Here is an 18,917-nt window from a genome sequence, read left to right as displayed (position 1 = left end):
GAGGATTCTGGTGAATCCCACTCAAGCTGCATATTGCTGGTCTGTGAGCAGAGATCCACGTCAGGCCCTCATGGAAACCTTATGGACTCTGACAGTTTGGTATGGCAGGATAGTATGTCCTATCCTGGAGAAGCTGGACTTCCGGTGCAACCTGAATGGGCTGCAGGTGCCATCTGATGCTACCATTAGTGACAAGAATACTAACAAAAAGCGATACTAGAGAAAATTCAGTCAGGAGGGATAAACAAAACAGTGGTCTGTGGTCACCACCTGCAACACTTTTAATTTTTGGAGGTTGTCTTGTTGCCCCTCCAGTGCTCCTGCTGGCACTTTCATTTGCACAGTGTGAATACATGTCGGCTGCCGACATGTATTCACACTGGTTTCTGCTCCCTTACTGGACAGACTGTGAAAACACAAAACCACAGCTCGCTTTAAACAACATTTTTTTCTGGTCTGGCAAAGATGACCAGAGCTGCCCTCAGTGCCAAATGATATCCTTCGAAGTTCCTTCCAAAGCTCCACTCTCACCACTGCTCATTATTGGCATCCCATTTGAGTGCCTTGGAATGGACATTATTGGATCTGTGGAGAAGAGTAAGACAGGGAATCGCTGTATGCTTGTAATTACTGATTATGCAACCAAATATCCTGAGGTTTTCCCACTGAAATCCATCAAGGCAAAATCAATGGCCTGTACAGCTCTTCTCAAGAGTAGGGTTTCCATGGGAAACACTGACCAACCAGAGAACTAACTTTATGTCAGGCGTACAAGCTGCTGGGTATTATAAGCCTGAGGACCACTTCATAAAACCCTCTGACTGATGGACTAATGGAGCAGTTTAATCAGACTCTAAAGCAGATGCTTCGAAAGGTGGTAGATGAGAATGGAAGGGCTTCCTTATCTTCTCTTTGCCTACAGGAAGTACCACAAGCCTCCACTGGTTTCTCTCTGTTTGAACTCTTGTATGGTTATGAGTTTCAGGACCTCTAACCTTCTTAAGAAACATTTGGGAGGAAGACGAGGCAAAGTTGGAATCTGTTAACATTGTTTACTATGTTGTGCAGATGAGGGAGTGACTTCAGAAAATGAGTGTCCAGTCGAACACGACCAAAATCCTGCAGAAGCATAAGTTCTGGTATGACTGATCAGCCCGGCAGAGGTCCCTTAGTCCTGGACAAAAAGTGTTGGTGCGCCTCCTTACTAACAACAATAAGCTACTGGCTAAGTGGCAAGGACCCTTTAAGGTTCAGAAGAAACTGGGTTCCACTACTTACTGGATGTCTACACTCCAGCTCCAGCAGGGTTCTGCATATAAACCTTTTGAAGGAAGGGGTGCAGAGGAAGGGGAGCAATACTTACATTCTGCTGCTGTGGCAAACTGTGACCTTAGCCATCTGCCAGAGGATAAACAGCTTCAGGTGAAGGGTGAGTGGAACTCTGAAGTATATCAAGTGAATCCGGGTAGAACAGGTATTGCTGAATGACAACTCTGTCATTAAAGAGGGAGCCATGGGAAGGCGTCTGAGTTACAGGATTCCTGAATGTCTTTTGGCATCTCTAAAGAAGTAAGTTGACTTAATGTTGTCCTTGGGGATCATCGAGCCTTCAAGGAGCGTTTCACTGCATGTTTCACTGCTCAGTGACAAAAATACTTGTGAGCCCCTGAAACAAGATCAAAGACAATGCATTTACCAGACCTCATACCACAGGATATACCCAGGGGAAGCTACACTAAGTGTGTATGGTTCACCGCAGATATATAAACAGGGTGTATCTTTAAGACCAATTGTCTGTATGATCAATTCAGTCACCTATAACATCTAAAAGTTCTGTCTTCAACCTCAACTCGCTGGTAGGCAGCTCTAAACACCACATCCAGAACACCTTGGATTTTGTTGAGAAGGTGAAAGATGTCATTATGGAGGCTGATGAAATAATGGTCTCGTACGATGTTACATCTCTCTTCACTTGTGTTTCAGTCACTGAAGCAGTGGAGGTAGTTCATAAGAGATTACAGGATGACCCCAACCTCAGCAACAGGACAACTCTCAGCACCAACCAAGTGTGTTTGATGTTGGAACTGTGTCTTCATTTCATATAATTCACATACAAGGGTCAGTACTACAGGCAGTAACATGGGTTTGCTATGGGTTGTATGCTATACATTCAAATAATTCACCTATTATTGGTCATTGATCAATAGTCACTGATCAATGTTCATCACAATTTGCATATTAATGATCCTGAAACTGACCTTACAGGCCATTGTTCAACAGTGGTGCTAGTTTCAGTCAAATGTACTTTTTATAAAGTTGGGAAAACCCGCAGTCAGCTGAGACTGAAGAAATCAATTTTGAAAACATCAAAACATTTCATATTTTTTAAGATGTTGTTTTTTGTTTATTAAGCCCTAGGCCTGCAAGTGCACAGTGCAGTGCAGCTGTGTTGTTCAAGTTTTTAATGCCTCAGCAGAGAAGTCGTTTTTGCCTTTCCAGGAAGGTTCTCCGCAGAGATTACCAGCACAGTTGAAAACTCAGCAGGCTTGTATGGATGCTGATTTCCTTTAAAAGCTCTGACTGGCAGAAACGCAAAGTAGCACATAATGAAATGACATAATAAACTCCATCATATATGAATGAGGCAAGCGTTTATTTACTGATTTCCAACTGTAAAGGGTCTGCTGTAGTTTTTGCTGAACACGCCACTTTGTTGCAGATGCCTTCTCGCGAATGAACACTAGAGGGAGACACCAGCTCACTGATTTCTTAAGCAATCACTGCGCTAAAGAAATCAATGAAATTAGGTCAATAAATAAACAAGTTTTCTTTTTTTATTCACACTTTTTTATCTTCATGTGATTTTCTGAGTGAGATAAAAACAATAACGGACTAGCAAACGAGTTTCTACTTTTTCCAAAAATAACAAAAACGTAGTTCTAAGCACCAGATTATATAAGAAACTACTTATTGTAGTCTAAATTTACAAGAAATAAGAAGCAACTGTGTTATATATTTTGGGTCTGTACTTTAATCATAAAGAGATCAGTTAAGTATTATCATAATCTAGCTAAGAATATGAACTTTTAAAATGATCTAAAGTTATCACAGAGTGGTTTAAAAGCAGTGTTTCCGCTCGGCTGTAGTGTACTGTAAAGTGTGACTCAGCCTCATATAGCACTGCTACGGCTGTGTCTTTAAAACCCTGCTCTTGGCTCCTTGCCCAGAAAGTTTATTTCCCATTTCCCATCCAGCCACATGGACTGATCACCACCACGCAGAGCGAACAAGAATTTCCACTCTGAGAGCGGCAACTCCAGCAGCTGTTCTGAACAGAGGACTTTAATCTTTGACCAGGGATTTCTACATCCACGGCTCGGTGAAGGACTTAAACCTCGCAGCAGATCTGCCACAGCTTGTCAGTCAACAGAGATTTGAGGTATTATTTAAAAACTGAGAGCTTTTGAACAGTTCTTTTTCTCCTGCCAGTCAGGTGCACCGTTATTCATGTAAGTAAGTGGTCTGTGTAGTTTACATGCTTGCTTTTGTTAACAGTGTGTTTTCTGGTACTGATCAGCTACTTTTTGGACAGTGTGTCAGATGACTCTTTGAATGTGTCGTGTCTGTTTCGTTCTGCTGCCATGTGAGCACTATTGTCTTTTTCTTTTCTTTTTTTTGCATGAATACAAAGCCTCTTTTCACAAATCTATAATTCCCCTCTCCTGTTGACCCAGCGGTTTTGTAGTTTGTGGGGCTGTAAAGTAGCTCTGCTCATTAGTGCTTCTCCTGTGAAGGCTGTAACTGACAGGTTGGTGAAAGCTTGCACACATGACATTTAGTCGCCTTAGAGGAGGAATTAGGCACAAAGATTTAAAGGCAAACAATGTTGGCAAGGACAATTAGGTTAAGATTGACTGTTTTGTTTGTTCAAACTGTCACAGCCAGCAGTAAACAGGACGCTTGCCTTCACACACTCACACATTTACGCACAGACAGTGATGCTCTGATTGACTGAGCAGACTAAGGCACAGACACACCACCGTAAGAGATGACGTGATAAGCCAAGTGAGACTCTTTTAGAGACAGACTGGTTTGTTATTGCCGGTGTCTTGCACAGGGGCTACATCATGTGCTGCTGAAGTTTCTGGAGAATTTTCTGGGAAGATGAGGTCACAGGGAGACACACCCAGAGGGGCCTTTTCCAAGCAGGAAAGGCCACGGGTGGAAGACATTCATCAGTGGCTTTGAGTGAGTCACTTGCCATGAGAAAGCTGCAGTGCTGTTGGAATTTCCTTTCAGCGTGGAGCACAGAGGTTTTAACCTGGATATTTAAACTGAGCTGGATGGCGTCACATACACAGACAGTTCTTATTCAAATACACAGTTAGAGGCTGTATGCTTTAGTTCTACACAAGTTCCTGCTCTGTTAAGATGTTTGAGTATCAAAGAGTGCAGATATAAAAAGGAGTATAACAGTAAGAGCTGGCTCCAGCTGCTGGAATGTGGCTGGAATGAGGTTTATTTCCTCTTGGCTGAAAAGATCAAGATGGATGACCTGTGGATATTTAACCCCCCACATCCCCACCTCTGCTCTCTTCATGTGATTTTTTTATGTTTACATATACCAAGTGGAATTTCTTTTTGAGTCACAGTCAGGTTTAAAAATAGTAATATATTGCGTCTTCAGCTTTGCTCTGATGTTGAGAGGCCCAGAGGCTGAGATTTTATGTAAACGGATATGGCCGAGAGGGCCCACAGAGGCGGAAGCAGAAGTGGGGGTTGTTGAGTCACTGCAGTACTGTTCCTCCGACGTGTCACTTCTGGTCTCATGCCTCTCAATAGGCTCACATACACAGACGGAGACTGAGATAACACAGTGTTAGATTGGGGCAGAAGGTCATGGTGTGGCCAAAGGGAAAAAGAAAGTAAGCTGTTGCAATAAAATAGCAAATAATCATAAATTTTCATCATTGTAGAAACACACACAGACATACTATAATGACAAGAGGACTCCCTGCTGTATGTAAAGGCTTCATTTTGTGGCTGTGACCCTGCTCCCTCTGCTCACTGCTGCTTCTGTTGCATATTACATACAGTACAGTGGCTTTACTTTGGCACACAGCCGCTAGAATTACTCAGAATCCAATTTTAACTGTGTTTTCTTACTGCTCCCTGCTATGTAATACACCACACAGACTTCAACTTATTTTCTAAATAATGAAACCCTGGTGTCACGTTACTCACTGAACTGTATTTCTGACATATATTTACCATAATTCATGTTGCTGTCACCCGTGCTTGCATTACGGTCCTTAACTATTATGGAAACCCACAGAAAGGATTTACGTCCTGTGACTGATGATGGAGGGAGGAGTTTTTCTCTGATTAAACCCTGTGGTCATTCCAACAAACACTAAACTACACAGATTCTGGTTTCATACCAGTCTGTCACATGAGGTCACTCAAAGACAAATGATTATAATTTTATGTCTGCGGCATTTTTTTTCACTTGGGTGTGAGAGATTATAATTCTGCAGATTTTCTCCCTCTCTCTTTTTTGTTAACCCTGAACAGTCCACCGAGTTTTCTCAACAACTTAGAGATATCAGGCCACATGTTCATCTTAATTTTGCTAATCTATGAAAATTAAATGTTATTGAGGCATTATTGAGTAAATTTCACAGCTGAGTTTATTCAGTGATTGGATTTATAGTTTAATAATTACCTTCCATTAAAATAACTGTTTCATGTACTAAATGTAATTTGTACCATTTCATTTCATCCAATTTTGTTAATCCTAGTTAAATAGCATAGATAGTTTCCTATAATTAGAAACTTACTGGGTTATTTCAAACCCAGCTTTTATAGTCTTTTATTCTTGTTTACACTTAAAAATTATTTAACAAAATATATTTTGCTTTCTTCATTTTAAATATCCATATAGTACATCAAATAGAAAATTACTGCAGGAAATACTCATCTAAACGATCAAGATTGGAGGTACGACACACCCTTCATAGTGCCCTCTGTCAGGCATATGGGAGTCCTTTTGTTTTTTATCAGATACTAGTTGAATGAATGTCTGTTTTTTGCAAGTCTGTGTCGCCCAGTATATTCCATGTGATGCAATGTGTGGTATGAAAACTGGCTGACCTTTTCATGCTCCTTGGCTCTTGACAGAATTTACAGCTCAAAGCATGATCGGGCGCAAAACAAGGCATCTTTGTGCAAGGCAGATATCAGTTTAATAATGTTCCAGTTGTTTCAAAACTACGGCTGTGGTTCCCTCATTTATGGCTTGTTTAACCAGCTAGCTAGGATCACAATATTTAAGGTATCTTCCTTGGGCCACACATTTTCCTTGATGAGACTTTCCACCCTCTAAATACTAACTCCATGTTTGCAGATTACTGTCGCATAACTAAGATACTTTTCCAGCTCCAGGGACTTGAGGAGACTTGTTTCCACTTGCTTGTGATGGTGCAGTCCAATAAAGAGCTATTGCGTCAGGACTAATCGTAAATCAGCCACAACTAATATACGACAGACAGTTGAGGTAAATTTAAAAATTGATCATTTCCTCGCAATGCAATCCCCAGATAAGTAACCTTGGGTGCTGGTGTTCATATTGACATATATCATTATTTATTAACACATCCAGTCAAGTAAAATATGCCTCACACAGTAACCTGCAGCACTCAAAAGGATCCACGCTGAATGTTTTGATGCCAGACTACATTACGGGTCAGTGCCATTTTAGCAGCATTAACTCACACAGTGCATAGTTTCTGATAGTCATTTGACATTGAGCATTATGGATTTTTTACTCTTCCGAATGATTTTCACTGGCACTGATTGTGTTGTAGAGATGGGAAAATGCACTTCATCAAAACACCCAAGACATTTTCACAGCACCAAAGCAGCTGTTTGTTTCCGATTGTACTAAGAGTCGTTTCACACAAACTGCATAAAAACTTGCAAAAAGAAAATAGAAATAGAAAAGCCTGCACTTCAAAGAACAGTGGCTCTGTGTTCTTCTGAATACTCTTTCAGCATCGGGAACTGGTCAAGCCAGATCTCTCAAAAGCCCTGAGCCACATCCCACTTTATCTCATGACTAACAATATCTTTTTATGCCTTAGACTTTATACACAAAACAACTGAGCAACACAAGACACAAGCAGATCCCTCCCAATTTTATTACAGTAGTTTTACAAATTGAACGTTTACTCTCGGTGAGCGCAGTTAAATTGAGGGAGGAGACTTGCGAAAGTAGCTGAGCAGAGGAGGGAGGACCTACCTGTCAAGAAAGAAATCTGACAGCAGTGCACCGATGAGGACGATGACTGCTAGCTGAGGGAAATAAATACAGTAGTGGAATGTGTCTGTTCATCTGTTGAAGAGTGGAAAGCTCAAAATGGGTGGCACTCAAAGTCAGAGGAAGAACAGCAGGAGATCCAGCTCAAGGAGTTACACCAACACCGTCACGTGAGTCCAGCCTCTCAGCTGTTTGATAATTTTACGGCACTTTGAGCTGATACAGAACGAGGATTTCCACCTCTCCTACATGACTAACTCATGCAGTTATAACAGCATCAGCAAAGACACTTTAAACGTGCTAATGGATTTTCATGGGCTGTACTATACAAACTAAAATACAGACCTTGTGCTAGATTTCCCTTCTCTTTGCGCTCGGTGTGAGACAGACTTGCGCACACATGCAAATATTCACACACCCTAAAATGAACCCGTAGATAAGGTTGCATAGAGATGGGACTGTTAAATGTTTGCTCACTGTAGTTCCAAGTATGTGGATGTCCCTCTGCTTTTAGCAAACATAGAAGTGACAATAAAAGACGCAACACCACAATATGTCAAAGTAAATCAAACAGCACAGATAAGTTTAGCTTGTTCAGAATATTGTTTTTCTTTTTTAAAGGCTTGGGGGGGGTTGGGGACAGTAACACAGAAGTTGTGACTTGACATGGTGAGCTTTGATTTGTCTGAACAGATCCTCAGTCGTCATCATAAAAAAGGAAAGAAAAAAAAGATCTCAATGCGAGAAATATTGCTTCACTGTGTCAATGTTTGCTTGAGGTTATTCGCATCCTTGTTTGTACTAGCAGGAACAGTGGCACCTCTGCCCTCTGTGTGTGTGTGTGTGTGTGTGTGTGTGTGTGTAGGCGACACTCCAGTTCAATCCTTCAGCAACTCTTATTGTGGTCTACATTAAATAAGAGTTACCTAACCACTGTAAGTGAGGATATAACTGCACAGCACTGAAAGACAGGTCAATAATGTTTATTTGTTTGTTTTTACGGTGGCAGTAAAATAATGAGGGCATATCCTGTACTCTTAAGAATAGAGGTAAAACTCAATTTAGTCTCAACTGGTTGCATGACTCTTCACAGCTGAGGAAATAAATGAAAACGACACATTTCCTCTTGGTGTCAATATGCGTAAGTGCCCAGTTTTTAAATCTGTGGAAATTCTCTTCTGACTCCTAACTTTGGCCTTCTGTTTCAAAGCTGTTCGGTGTGGTCTCCGTCTCTTCCGATCTGACCCAGGCTTTGGGTGAAGTGTTCTTCTGGGTTTTGGGCACGAGCGAGTCAGGCTGGCAGGTATCAGCGAACCTCTCTCGCGCCTTCTCCCAGTTCTTTTGGGACTTTGATTTAGTCAAAGACGCGTCGTCCAGAGACATGGCGGCAGCTGCTCCCAAACCCGACTGGGACTTTCGGATTTTCAGTTGAATCTGTGAAGACGGGAACGGAAAAGGAAGACAATTGAATCACATTGCTGTTTTGCACTGAAACAAAGGAGAACTTCCACCAGCAGAATCAGCGGATCGTCTTACCGGGTCTTTCATTCCGGTTCCCATTTTACCCAGTCCCTCTCCTTTCTTCCAGCCCATCTTTTCCAGCATCTTCCGTCCTTTATTCACTTCACTGATCTCCCTTTTGGAAAACAGACACAGTGAATGATCAACACTTGAATCTAGCATTTCCCATCAGGTGGAACTACAGCCATTTGCTAACACTTACTCATGAACAGAAGCCGGTGCATCATCGCGTTGGAAAGCACCCTCACTGCCCACTGTTTGCCTTCGAGATTCTGCTCGATCCTTATATTTGGGGTTCTTCAAGGCTTTCGTCTCCTCAAAGTCACCGCTCTGTTTGCAGAAAAGCAGAGAAATGAGTGCCTCCATTATTATAAAAAAGGAAAAGAAAAGACAAGAGGGTTAAAACTTATGACTGCACCAAGGTTTGCACTCACTTGCAGGCCATATTTGGCCTTCATCTGCTTCAGCTCTTTCTGTCGCAGTGATTCTTTATCCTCTTTGGTGAGAGCAGGACCTTTAGAAAACAACAGCGGCAAACTCAGGAGTGTAATCTCACACTGGGTAAGAGCACAGCTTTTACAACAAGAGCAGGCTCACTGTTGTTTCATGAATCTATGCAAAAAAAAAAAAAAGATATTCCCCTCTCTGTGGACGTGTTTCACTTTAAGTAGCTCACCAGTGTTGTCTTCTCTCTTGTGCTTGCTGAGGTGAGCCATCACCTGACCGGGCTCACAGCCATCACAGGTATCGTTCCCTGAATGGATATGGAAGGACAACACAGTCTCTCCCATCTTCACTTCATCGCCGTGCATCAGTGCATGTGGCTCAGACTTGGTTTTGGGCTGCAGATGAAAGTATCATTGACGTGGTATCGGCTAAGTTCAGGTTTTGTTTGCTTTTTTCTTTTCAACTCAAACGTAAACAAAATGCTCACCTGTAAGATGCGGTTGCCATTGATCACCGTTCCATTCTGGCTTCCCTGGTCCACCAGCATGTAGCTCTGCTGCTCCTGGTCAAAATACACCTCTGCATGGAACTAGAACCACAAACATACTGGCATTTAGAAAGATCACATAAGCCTGTGTTAACAAAAAACAATCATTCATAACAGAGTAACTTCCATCCCTGCAGGAAAGCGGAAAGGAGAGGTACCTTGCTGACTCCCATTTCTGGTATTCGGATTGCGTGGTTCATATCTTTCTCTCTGAAAACACAAAAGACAGCATGTTGTCTTCACTTGGCTATTATATGACAGAGAGATCAATTTAACCTCTTTTTACTGACTACTCATAGTTTTAACAACGGCTCTGAAATCTTGTGAGTGATTTAATTCAAACTGCAACTAAAGTGCTAAAATTTCCCACTGTTGCAATGTGTGAACAAAATACACTTCTGCTGCCATGCAATCACCAAACAGCAACAGAAAACAACCCCACAGACCTGCCAATGGTGGCTGGAGAGTCGGCTGTGATGATGAACAGAGTGCCCACCTGCAGCACAGGAGACCTGACCACAGTCACTCTTACACAGGGAGGCCAGATGTCTTTGACTACAAGGAAAAAAAAATAAAGCACCACATACTCATATTCACAAAAATATGACAAGTCTCAGACAGCTACAAGCATTACCAAAAAGTGACAGGTCCATCAAACAAACTTGCCCCAGATAAAACAAACTGTGCACGCCATGTGAGTTAATTCAGACTACTCTTACTTCTCACCTTCTTGACTCTGTGTGTCCATTTCTGATTCAGGACTTTCCATTGAGGCTGCGCTCGAGGGCGACGAGAACGAGGGGGTAGACTCCCATTCTTCCCTCTCTGACTCTGTGATCTCACCCTCTTCTGGTTCACTGTTCCCCTCAGATCCATCACTCCGAGTGGCCTTCTTTTTCTTTTTATGTTTTTCCGACTTAGATTTCTTCCTTTTCTTCCTTGAGTCTCCCTTATCGTCATGGTGTGAGCCGTTTTTCTGCTTTTTTCTCTTTGATGGATATTTGTCGCCGTCTTCTTTGCGTTTGGACGAGTCTTTTCTCCGTGGAGCCACATCTGGACTGCGAGACCTTCGTTTTGCTTTCCGTGATTCTGTCTTCTTCTTAGTCGTTTGCCTTTCAACACAGTCGGCCTCGTCTTCTTCCAGCTTTACATCGTCACTTTTCACTTCCTGTCATTAAGACAGTGAGCAGTGAAACTACCATCTGCTGTGAAAGCTGGACTTTGTACTGTGGATCCCCAATCTTTTGGCACAGAAAGCTTATAGACGGTCTCAGTCTTCAAAGAGAATACATTAAAGACCTTTACCAGGTTAAATCAGGCCTGACAGCAAATTCTAAGTGTTGAGCTGAGCTTCAGCAACTTATTATTTGCGTCCTTTGAGGTTCATGGGTTTACTTTTTCACTTCACTAACTCTTTATTAGCCATATCTCACACAAAAGGATTGAATGCAGGCAACACAGAGACCAGGGTCAGTGTTTGACTCACTGTGTCACCTTTAAAGATTGTTAAGGTGCTGTGTACAATAAGAAGCTAATTTTCAGTTTTTTAAAGAACAAAAAGCAAACACATACTTTTAAATCTTTTGCACATTAATATTAAAAAGGTATACCTCTGTAGGAAGGAGTTTTCCAGTAAGAGGAAATCTTCATTTTAGCCAAAGAGTTAGTCACCTCTTGCACCTAGGTCAGAGGAATAGTCTTTAAGTCAACTAGCTTCATATAAAAAGAAAAAAAATATCTATTTGAAGACTGAGACCAGCAAAACAAATTGGATTTTAAAGAGGGAACTGAAAGGTCAAAGCCAGCTGTCAGCAACAAAATGTAACATTTTTAAGGAATGCATAAATAAAATCTTGCACTATTACATACCCTATCATCCTGTGATGTTTTCTTGACTCCTTTCTTGAATTTTCTGCCTTTCTTATCAGCGTCCGTTTTTTCTTGATACGGCTCTGCACTACTCTGCACAGCAGGAACCTCAATCCTGGAATGAAACTGGTATCGTCCACTCTCTGCATCGTAGTAGTAGTAAATGCCAGAGTTGGCATCGTAGTACAACTGACTGGCCTGATGGAGAGGGGTGAAAAATGTCAGAAATGTGTGCCAAACTAAACTTCCTCTAAAATAATTTCTACTATAAACTGCCAAACTTTACAGCTCACACACCGAGTCGTAGTAGAAGCCCGTGCTGTGGTCATAATACATCCCAGAAGTCTCATCAAACACAAACCCAGTCTGTGTCATAGCTTCCTCAGCAGTGGCCCTCAACATATCTGCTATAGATCCTCCATCGCTCCCCTGAAACACAAATAGTTTTATAATGGTGACTATAAATGGAATATGACTCTTTTTATAAGTATAGGAATGCTAACATAAAAATAAAAAGACACACATGGATACCTCTGTTGTGACCGCTAAACTGGTCTGGTCTGGCTGAACTGACACATCTGCAGCTGTTGCTTCATTTGTTGTTGAGCTCTCTGCTGCCTCATAATCAGCTGGCGCCGTGTTCAGGCTTTCCTGAGTGTCTGCTCCCTCCGAGTTCAGACCGTAGTCTCCATAGTAGTAATTATAATAATCTGAAAAGGAATATTAAAACAGCTTTAGGCTGTTTTTAAACTTAATGACACAATGAGTAAATTTCATTCATGCGCATGTGAAAGTAACACACCAGTTTCTGTCCATACATGTTCTTCTGTTTGAGTTTCACAGTCGACTTTGTCTTTATCTTTTTTCTTCCGTTCATGAATCTCTGCACTCAGCTGGTCGACCTGAACCAACACACATTGAGATAAAATTCAGTGCGCAAACATTCAAAAATTCAAATTGATTTCCTTTCTTGGTTTAAACCATAATGCAGAAAAATAGAGCACAACTTAGGTTAAAAAAATAAATAAACCTTGGCCCTTTTGCCACTTTAAACATTAAACTGGCTCAAAATACACCTCAGAACAAACAAAACTACTATATGACATCATTTAGATCTAGACTGTCTAGATTATCTGCATTAATGCCGGTGTAGATTTTTGCATCATATTAAAGATGTCATATCTCATTATCATTGCTACAGTAATTCAACTCGTTTACTCGGTACGCAACAATAAGACAAGCCTGGTTATATCCGAGTGCTAGCCTCCAATTACCATTTAGTACCTCCAACAAAGCAAAGTGACAAATTTGTTTGACCACCACAAAAACACACCGCAAAGTACAATCAGGCTGAGAAAGAGGAGATACTGGCAACATGATAGTAAACATTTGACTCCATAGAGCATCATTCAGAGCACTCACTAGTTACACTCCATGTAACAGCAAGATCAAACACAAATGGAAAAAAACGATGAAGTTATTTGGTGGAAAATCAAGACTTTAAGCAGATGGTTTAAATACACAAAGCAGGTAGAGATTATTTTTCAATGTTTGTTCTGTGATAATATTGTGCAGCTCCTAAAGAGTTAGACAGTGAAGTGATTCTAATTACCTTTAAAGATTTCCAGATGAAAACACCACTTAGGCTAATGTTGTGCTGTTGTTTGATTAATGCTGTGCCACTGCTATCTCACTGTAACAGTGCTGCTGCTTTAAATTAGGAAGTCGGTAATCAATGACAGTAGCTCATTGGAAAATAAAATCGATCTCCATATTGTGAGAATTTCTTTATTGCAAAATCTTTTGTTGCATCGTGATATAATTTGGAGGATATGTCTCCCATCTCTATGATATGTTTGGCTTCTTTTCATTTGAACTGACCTGCTTCCTCAGGTCTTCGTTATAGCCCTCCGTGCTCCGCTGCAGTCTTTCGGAGTGGCTCAGCTGCTTCTGTAACTTGGCCAGCTCGGCTCGGCACTCTTTGAGCTCCTGTTTCAAAGATTCGACTTTCAGCCGGAGTTTGGCCACTTCAGGCTCCGTGTCTTTTTCTTCGTGACTGTCGTCGTTCTCCATTTGTTAACCTAAAACAAAACGATAGCGCTTAGCGGGTAGCAACGGGTATATGAAAAAACCTGTAGACCTGTCCGCATATGTAACACACGGGGTGTTTATCAAGTCATGTAACTGCACGCGTGTATAAGCTAACTGAGCACAGATATTAATACCTGTTTCTTCTTACCGTTTCTTTCGTTTTCTTGGTCCTTTTAGTTGTAAACTTCCTCTCAGCACGGAGCATGAGCCGACCTGAAAGTTGAAAATAAAGATCTTATAACTATCCCGCATGTGCGATACAGCCGAGTACATGTTTTGATGATAATTAGACAGTTACAGTTGGAACCGTGGAAATGTTTATAGTCCGGCCTGTTGGTGACCGCCATTTACTACTAACGATTGCGTCACGACGGAAGTACGTCTTCTTTAGGTGTGGCGGACTTCTTTCCCTGTTATGAGGATCTTTACCGCCACCTAACGGTGGACCGCGTTCATAGTTACACAAACCACTAAAATGAACAATTAATCTAACTGTTCGTCTTTTCTTGTCTTTCCTGTCTTTTTGTGCGTTCACATTTCATTTTTGATTTGTTTTGACTTACTTTGTAGGTGTCAGCTTCTCATTTAAATTACTGTTTTAGTTCAATTTTACATAAGAGGGAACAGAAACCCAGCAAAAGGCTGGCCCTGTTACCAGGAGGCTAAGAAAATTATTGCTAATGTTAATTTGCAAGCATTAACTATCATAAAAAGCATAGATATAGTTATTTTGTTTTGTTATGCTACGCTATCACATTTATCTGGATTTTCTTGAATGAATATACTGGCATTCAAAAGGCTTTAATAGGTTGCAATGCTGTGAAAAAGCATTGCCCCTTTTCTGATTTTCATTGTATTTTTTATTTTTGTATACTTGTCACACATGTTTCAGATCATCAGACATTATAACCTAATTACATAAAATGCAGTTTTTAATTGTTGATTTCGGCGGGGGGGGGGGGGCTCCAAATCTACTTGGCCTTGTGTGGAATAGTAATTGCCCATCTTGTTAAATCCTGAATTAACCATGATTAACTACTTTTTTTTTTAAACACTAAGTTCAGTTTCGCTAATGACACCTAAACCTAATTACTGCCAGACCTGTTGAATTAACCACAGGAAGAGCCGTTATGGACAAATGGAGAAAACAAGAAGCAATTTTCTCTATTTGTGGAACAGAAATGTTCGGCTTAACAAAATTATTCCAAGAGCACATGAACGGCTCATCCAGGAGATCACAAAAGAACCCAGAACAACATCTGAAAAACTGCAGTCCTCTTTTGCTTCAATTAAGGTCAGAGTTCAACAATATTCAACAATAAGAAAGTGTGAATATATCATCCACCGGAGAGCTCCAAGGAGAAAACCACTGCTGACCAAAACAGCGCAAAGTCTCACCTCACATTTGCCAAAAAACATCTTGATCCCCAAGACTTTGGGGAAAATATTCTGTTGACTGATGAGACAAAAGCTGAAGTTTTTCAAAGATCTAAGTCACATCTGCACTAAACTAACACAGTATTTTAGTAGTAGTGGTAGTGTGATGGTCTGGGGCTGTTTTGCTGCTTCAGGACCTGGACGACTCACCGTAATTGATGGAACCATGAATTCTGCTGTTTACTAGAAAATCCTGAAGGAGAATTTCTGAATCTCAAGCTTACTTGAGTTATGCAGCAGGGAAATGACCCAAAACACACCAGCAAATCTGCCTCTGAATGCCTCAAAAGAAGAAGAAAAAAAAGTGAATATTTTTAAGCGACCTAATCAGAGTCTGGAATAAAATCCATTTGAGATGCTTTGACCTTAAACCATTCATTATCAAACCCGTCAATGTGGCTAAATTAAAACAATTCTGTAAAGAAGACATGACCAAAATTGTGACGTCAAAGATTCATTATCAGAAATGCTTGATTGTAGTTCTTGCTCTTAAGGGTGGCAACGCCAGTTATTATGTTTAGGGGGCATTTATGTCTTTACACAGGGTGAGGTAGGCCTGAACATAACGGAAAAAACAAAACAAAAAACAAAAAAGTGTGAAATAACTCAAAACATGTTTTATATTTTAGATTCTTCAAAACAGCCACCCTTTGCTTTGATTACTGCTTTATCTCTTGGCATTATCTCGATGAGCTTTCATGTGCTCGTCACCTGTAATGGTTTTCCAACAGTCTTGAAGGAGTTCCCAGAGGTGCTGAGCAATGTTGGCCCTTTTGCCTTCACTCTGCGGTCCATCCCAAACCATCTCGACTGGGTTTAGGTCAGGTGACTGTGGAAGCCAGGCCATCTGGCGCAGCACTCCATCACTCTCCTTCTTGGTCAGACAGCCCTTACATGGCCTGGGGGGGGGGGTGTTTGGGGTCATTGTCCTTTGAAAAAAATAAAATCCTGGTCCAACTAAACACAAACCAGATGGGATGGCATGTCGCTGCAGGATGCTGTGGTAGCCGTGCTGCTTCAGTGTGCCTTCAATTTTGAATAAATCTCTAACAATGCCACCAGCAAAACACCCCCACACCATCACACCTCCTCCTCCATGCTTCACGGTGGGAACCATGCATGCATCCGTTCATCTTTTCTGCGTCACTCAAAGACAGGGCGGGTGGAACCAGAGATCTCAAATTTGGACTCATCAGACCAAAGCACATTTTCCACTAATCTGATGTCCATTCCTTGTGTTTCTTGGCCCAAATAAATTTCTTCTGCTTGTTGCTTTTTCTTAGTAGTGGCTTCTTGACCATAAAGGCCTGATTCGAGCACTCTCCTCTGAACAGCTGATATATAGGTGTGTCTGCTACTGGAACTCTGTGTGGCATTTATCTGGGCTCTAATCTGAGGTGCTGTTAACTTGCGATTTCTGAGGCTGGTGACTCGGATGAATCTATCCTCAGAAGCAGAGGTGATTCTTGGGCTTCCTTTCCTGGGGCGGGCCTCATGTGAGCCAGGTTCATCGTAGCGCTTGATGGTTTTTCCAAATATTTTTTCAAGACAGAGAACCAGTTTAACAATCACTTCCATGAAGTTAAGCACGTCATGGAAAAAGTCACATCGAAAGGAGCCAGTTGAGGTGGCTTGGACATCTGACAAGGATGCCTCCTGGGTGAGGTGTTCTGGGTATGTCCCACTGGGAGGAGGCCCCGGGGCAGACCAAGGACACACTGCAGAGATTATATCTCTCGGCTGGCCTGGGAACGCCTTGGTGCTCCCCCAGACAAGCTGGAGGAGGTGGCTGGGGAGAGGGAGGTCTGGGCTTCTCTGCTTAGGCTGCTGCCCCCGTGAACTGGCCCCCTGGATAAGCAGAAGAAGATGGATGGATGGGAAAAGTCAGTTTTCTGAGTAATACACAAAAAAATACCTTCTTAGCAATACTGAGCCTGTTGACTATATGCGTGCTTGTCATATAGCAATTACGGTAAAAAAAAGATAATGCATGGTTTTTATTAAGTTTTTCACCTGATGAAATTTTGTGAAGTTTTTCTGGTTGTTATTATGCTTTTTGACCACTAGATGCCTGTGCAGTCCACTGATTCTGCAGCTTGCCAGCTCAGAGGAGCAGATTACTGAGGCGTGGTGTGACATTTGCAGTAGTTTTACTTGCACTCATCTCTGGAAGAATGTGATCACATCTTGTAGTTTTTTCTTCAGCTAGCTGTTGAAAGTGCCATGTCACATTACCGCAAGTGTGTCACTTAGAGCTTCACACATTTGCTGGCCTGACGTGTTAGTTTTCCTCACAAGGCAGAAGTAAGAAACCATTGTGCTAGCATGGGTTATTTATTTGCAGGTTCTTCCTCTCCCATTTCTGTTCCTCAAACACACACACATAGCTACTGCAGTCCTGTGGCAGCGTGCTCATTATTTTCCTTCCTCTTTGTTTTCCTTCTCCTCGGCTCTTCATCCTCTGCCCTTTATGTCCCATTCTTTTTACATTAATTAATTTCCGGGAACATTCAGTTAGTTTTCTGGGATTTGCTGAGACCAAGCCATCTCTTTGTGTGTCTGCACTTATTTTAGGCTCCACAGGAATGGCTGTTATATAATCACATGGTTCCTCTATTGTCTCCCACTCTATTTATGGTGATAGAACATTTAAAGTGATGACTGTTGACACAGCCTGAATACAGTTTGCACATTTGATCTCCGCATTGTTTCCAATATCGGTTGCAGCCATATTGACACAGAGACTAAACATAAGTGTGCAGTTAGTGTATTTGTAGTAGGAAAGTCAGAATTTCAGCTGATGTGTCAGCTTAGAATAAACATCACAGTAGCGGGAGAGGCCAGATTGTTATTCTGTCTGTTACTAGTGACTTTCTGTTTTCTAGAAAATGCCTGTTGGCTACCTCGTGCTGGGCTTGAAATCTGAGCTCTTTTGAGTTGTGTTTGGATTCTGGTGGTGCTTCAGACTCCTTGGCTGAAGCTTTCTGGTCTGTGGCTGTGGCAGCCGTTAAGTATGGGGTGGTCTTTTATCTGGAGACACACACACACATTCACACACACAGCTGCCTCATGCTGATGTTTATTGATGCCGTTTTTAGATAAGTTAAGCACTGGTCCACAAACCTCGATGGTTTGTAAATGGCAAACAAAAGATATTAGTACTCAGTTCAATGTTATTTTCTGGCTTTTTAAAAATAAAAAAAAAGATCTCAACGTATAGTTCTCATTTTATATGTATATTTTTTAGTAGGGGAGGTCATAGGCACCTTTACTTATATAACATGCTTATCCCTGTCTCGCATGCATCTTCAGAGACCCCTCACCACCGATAGAAGGAGCTATTTATAAGGTTTATAAGGTCTAAATATGCAGACTTCCTCTTCTGCACTGAAACACACCTTTGTTTCTATCACGCAAACGTGACGTAAATATCGATCAGTGATCAGGATTACCACTCGTGTAACTTGTGGGCAGATGCTAATCTATTCTCCTAGTAAAACCCAACCCAAGGTAGGACTTTGCTGCTACTCTGTGACTTTAAAAAAAAAAAAGTAAAAATGTTGTCTTTCACAAACAAACATTTCACAGGCAAAAAAAATAAAATAAACAGATACCAACTCAAAGATAAAAGCACAAGTAGTTCTTCATGCTTGTGAGATGATGTCTTTAGTATGCAGGAACAGTTTT

The 18,917-nt window shown here is 41.4% G+C and overlaps 1 protein-coding gene across 1 annotated transcript; it reads right to left on the bottom strand.

Moving 5' to 3' along the window:
* Positions 1-8,283: 8,283 nt before the first annotated feature.
* Positions 8,284-14,152, bottom strand: aggf1 (angiogenic factor with G patch and FHA domains 1). Its single transcript, XM_085353139.1, has 16 exons — positions 14,092-14,152; positions 13,942-14,006; positions 13,584-13,783; positions 12,505-12,604; positions 12,234-12,412; positions 12,000-12,131; positions 11,703-11,900; positions 10,560-11,001; positions 10,280-10,388; positions 9,992-10,043; positions 9,774-9,875; positions 9,516-9,681; positions 9,274-9,353; positions 9,042-9,169; positions 8,855-8,954; positions 8,284-8,752 (listed from the first exon to the last, which is right to left on the bottom strand). Exons 3-16 carry the CDS (start codon positions 13,773-13,775, stop codon positions 8,504-8,506), a joined length of 2,229 nt encoding a protein of 742 aa, XP_085209265.1. The 5' UTR covers positions 13,776-13,783; positions 13,942-14,006; positions 14,092-14,152; the 3' UTR covers positions 8,284-8,503.
* Positions 14,153-18,917: the final 4,765 nt, after the last annotated feature.

This window comes from Diplotaxodon limnothrissa, linkage group LG5, assembly GCF_057381915.1.
Source record: "Diplotaxodon limnothrissa isolate DT_005_m linkage group LG5, D_limnothrissa_male_GT1.1, whole genome shotgun sequence".
Classification (NCBI taxonomy): Eukaryota; Metazoa; Chordata; class Actinopteri; order Cichliformes; family Cichlidae; genus Diplotaxodon; species Diplotaxodon limnothrissa.
This window is presented reverse-complemented; position numbering and strand designations above follow the sequence as displayed.

What these genes read in the sequence shown, in the direction of transcription:
- aggf1 (XM_085353139.1), bottom strand. Translation starts at nt 13,775, where the DNA reads ATGGAGAACGACGACAGTCACGAAGAAAAAGACACGGAGCCTGAAGTG. An exon ending in GTTTAGCGGTCACAACAGAG is followed by an intron (nt 12,132 to 12,233) that starts GTATCCATGTGT and finishes TTTGTGTTTCAG; the next exon opens with GGGAGCGATGGAGGATCTAT. An exon ending in AAACATCACAGGATGATAGG is followed by an intron (nt 11,002 to 11,702) that starts GTATGTAATAGT and finishes TCTTAATGACAG; the next exon opens with GAAGTGAAAAGTGACGATGT.